Source organism: Rhagoletis pomonella, unplaced genomic scaffold (genome assembly GCF_013731165.1).
Source record: "Rhagoletis pomonella isolate Grant_MI unplaced genomic scaffold, Rhpom_1.0 Rhpom_scaffold_00004, whole genome shotgun sequence".
In the NCBI taxonomy this organism is placed as follows: domain Eukaryota; kingdom Metazoa; phylum Arthropoda; class Insecta; order Diptera; family Tephritidae; genus Rhagoletis; species Rhagoletis pomonella.
Window position 1 is genome coordinate 41998093 of NW_023458558.1, and position 2742 is coordinate 42000834.

General features: G+C 37.6%; 2 protein-coding genes across 2 annotated transcripts in view; both read right to left on the reverse strand.

Annotated features, from left to right (window-relative positions):
* LOC118737573 (U6 snRNA-associated Sm-like protein LSm3) overlaps window positions 1-643 on the reverse strand; it is a 1699-nt gene extending 1056 nt beyond the window's left edge. The window contains exons 1-2 of the mRNA XM_036468154.1: window positions 360-643; window positions 192-299 (exon numbers count right to left, since the gene is read on the reverse strand). Of these exons, the coding sequence (XP_036324047.1) occupies window positions 192-299; window positions 360-380 (129 nt within the window). The 5' untranslated portion in view covers window positions 381-643. The remainder of the gene's footprint in view (window positions 1-191; window positions 300-359) is intronic.
* On the reverse strand, window positions 615-1562 carry LOC118737571 (UPF0692 protein CG33108-like). Its single transcript, XM_036468152.1, has one exon. It carries the CDS (start codon window positions 1321-1323, stop codon window positions 703-705), a length of 621 nt encoding a protein of 206 aa, XP_036324045.1. The 5' UTR covers window positions 1324-1562; the 3' UTR covers window positions 615-702.
* Window positions 1563-2742: the final 1180 nt, after the last annotated feature.

Below are 2742 nucleotides of genomic sequence, written 5' to 3' on the forward strand. Positions count from 1 at the left end.
AATACTAATGCATGAAAATCCTAACCTCAAAAAAATCACCCGTTAGAGAAATAAATTTTCATTTCCCTTTTCATAGCATTTGTGCGCTATGAGAAGGCATGATTCAATAATGATATTAATTATTGAAGCATGATGAGAAGGAAACATTTTTCTGCCGAAAGGAACCGCTATAGTGTTAATTTTTTACTTACATGCAAACGTCCTCGTAGTTCTCGTTCATTGCGCATCTTTACGTACACCTTTTCGTCCAGACTGAGCCGAATGAGGTCCAGCGGTTCCTTCACCGGCAGCACTTGTATCTAGTCGGCAAAAAGTGAGGTTAGTTAATGGAATTTACAGAAATCTTTTTAAATACTTACTTGTTCTTCTTCGGTTGTCATTTTGCACCAATTTACCCTTCTTTATGGACGAAAATATATTAATAATCAGAAATTAGCAAGTCCTTCCCGACAATTTGGTGGAAAGATCATACAAGCAAAAATAAGCGCAAATGTCAATCCGACGTCTATCAAATGTCAAACCGATTGCCAAACGCAAATCAGCTGTTTAGTAAAGTTGCAAAACAAATGCTTTTGCTTTTATACAAAAACAAAACAATACAAGCAGAAAGAAAAACAAATCTCGAATGAAATGTAATAACCTATTTTCTAAAAATTATGTAAGGAGTAACTTAACATTTCGTTTTAAAATGTTACAAATGCCTTAACGGCTTACCAACGCTGTAATAAAATTCGTTTGAAAAGGATACGGAACAAAAACACAAGCGCCTGCTTCTAGTGCTGCTCTGACCTTGGCACAGTCGAGTGGACCTTGATGCAATTCACATTCCGCTGCCGCCAACACATTCTTGCATTCCTTGGCAATCGTTTTCGCCGTCGACGTAGCATTCGTGCTTTCTTTTAATGTATTTATCGCGTAGGCCGCCGTGCAATTTGCCGATTCAAGAGTATCACATATAAGTTTGAATAAATTTTGTGCACTAAACATCTCGCCATTGTTGGTATATTGGAGCTCCCTTGCCACCTGCAAGAGCTCGTGTGCTGTAGGAGTCCCGCCCACAAGCATGCTTAGTGCAGTGAGCCCACAGGTGGGCCCCTCTTGTAGGATAACAGATACATTGCGCAGCTGACAGTGGAGAGGAGGCCTCTCCTCACATATGCGTGCCAAAAAACAGGCTTTCTGCAATTCTGGGTACTTCAGTGCCCAGGTACATGTTGGCAATTGCTGCTGAGATTGTTGGTTATGAGGCGTGGGTAGATATTTCTGGGCAGTTACTTGATTAAGTGTTGGCTGCGGCGGATCAGCAGACAGGGCGTGCGACATTTATTTTGTGTGTAAATATTTAACTTTTTATTATTATATAATAGGAGTGCTGGGGCTTATCACACTTGTTTACGAGCACAATATCTTGTTAAACGGGAGCAGTTTATTTTTAGAACTGCCACATTTTAACCGAACCTTAAATAAATACGCTACTAGTCGCGCTCCGCTGATTACACACTTTTCCCACGGTCTACATTTGTCTCAATTCAAACACGCAAGCAAATAGATTTTAAGCGACTTGCTTTTGTAGCAGTTTCGTAAATGTTTACGAAAGTTAAAATCAAGAAATGAGAAATAAAGCGGCGCGCCATCTGTGTTTTGCACCGAATAATGGTAGAAAAAAAGAGAGAGCAAAACGTTACGCACTTATAACGGGACGTAAAGTAATTGCAAAGTTAAATACGTTATTTTGAAGGTTGCATGAAAACGAGAATTATGTTCAGTATTTAGGGCGAGTTTTTCAGTGCCAGTTTAAACGTTGATTATGTAAACTGCGTCTATATTGTACAGTTGGCTGCCATTTGATTGGCTAATATTAGTTTCGTTCCCCAACTTTTCTGGGCTAAAACCCGTAAAACTGTTAAAAGGCAAGAGAAGCCAGAGTACCGGGTAGGGTAACGCTTTCTGGTAAATTCCTGTAAATTATTGCAACTTCCTGCGAGCTAGGGAACACAACTGCTAGTTAGGGAACGCAATTTTAAAGCACAACCTTGTACGCACATACAAATTTAGCAGTCAAAATGTTAAAAACAATACAATCAAGGTTGACTTCCAAAATGTCAATTGCTTTGCATCAGTACAATGTATAGTGTTCCATAACGCCAAACTGCAAAGTATTTTCGTTGTTCACTCTTGCCTGGTTATCAAGTTATCTGCTTAAAAATAATTTTTCCGTAGTTGTTTTTGTTGTTGTACAACACTACAGAAAAATTATTTTTAACCAGATAACCTGATAACAAGGTAAGCGTGAACAACCACATTGACAACGTATACGCTTCCAAAACGCATCCGAAAAGTTATCGAAACGCATCACTAAAGCAATCAGCGCATCAGAAACAAAGTTGATGCTTCGTTTGTTTTTGGTTGCGATTAATGTTGTAAAAAAGGAAAATTACCTGGGACCGTAATGGTCATAACTTTTATTATAAAAATCACTTTTTAATCGTTATTAACTGAGTTTTATTTTTTGCTCAAAACATAATAACCATCTTCTTCTACATCTTCATCTTAGCAAAAAATAAAACTCAAGAAATAAAGATTATTTTCTGAGCAAAAAATAAAACTCAAAAAATAACCATTATTTTCCGAGCAAAAAAATAAAAATTAAAACCAACCGATTCATTTCTGAGTAACAAATAAAATGATTTATTTTGGAACGACTTTCCGTCATCCCTTGTCAAGCTTGGTTTGCAGACAAAC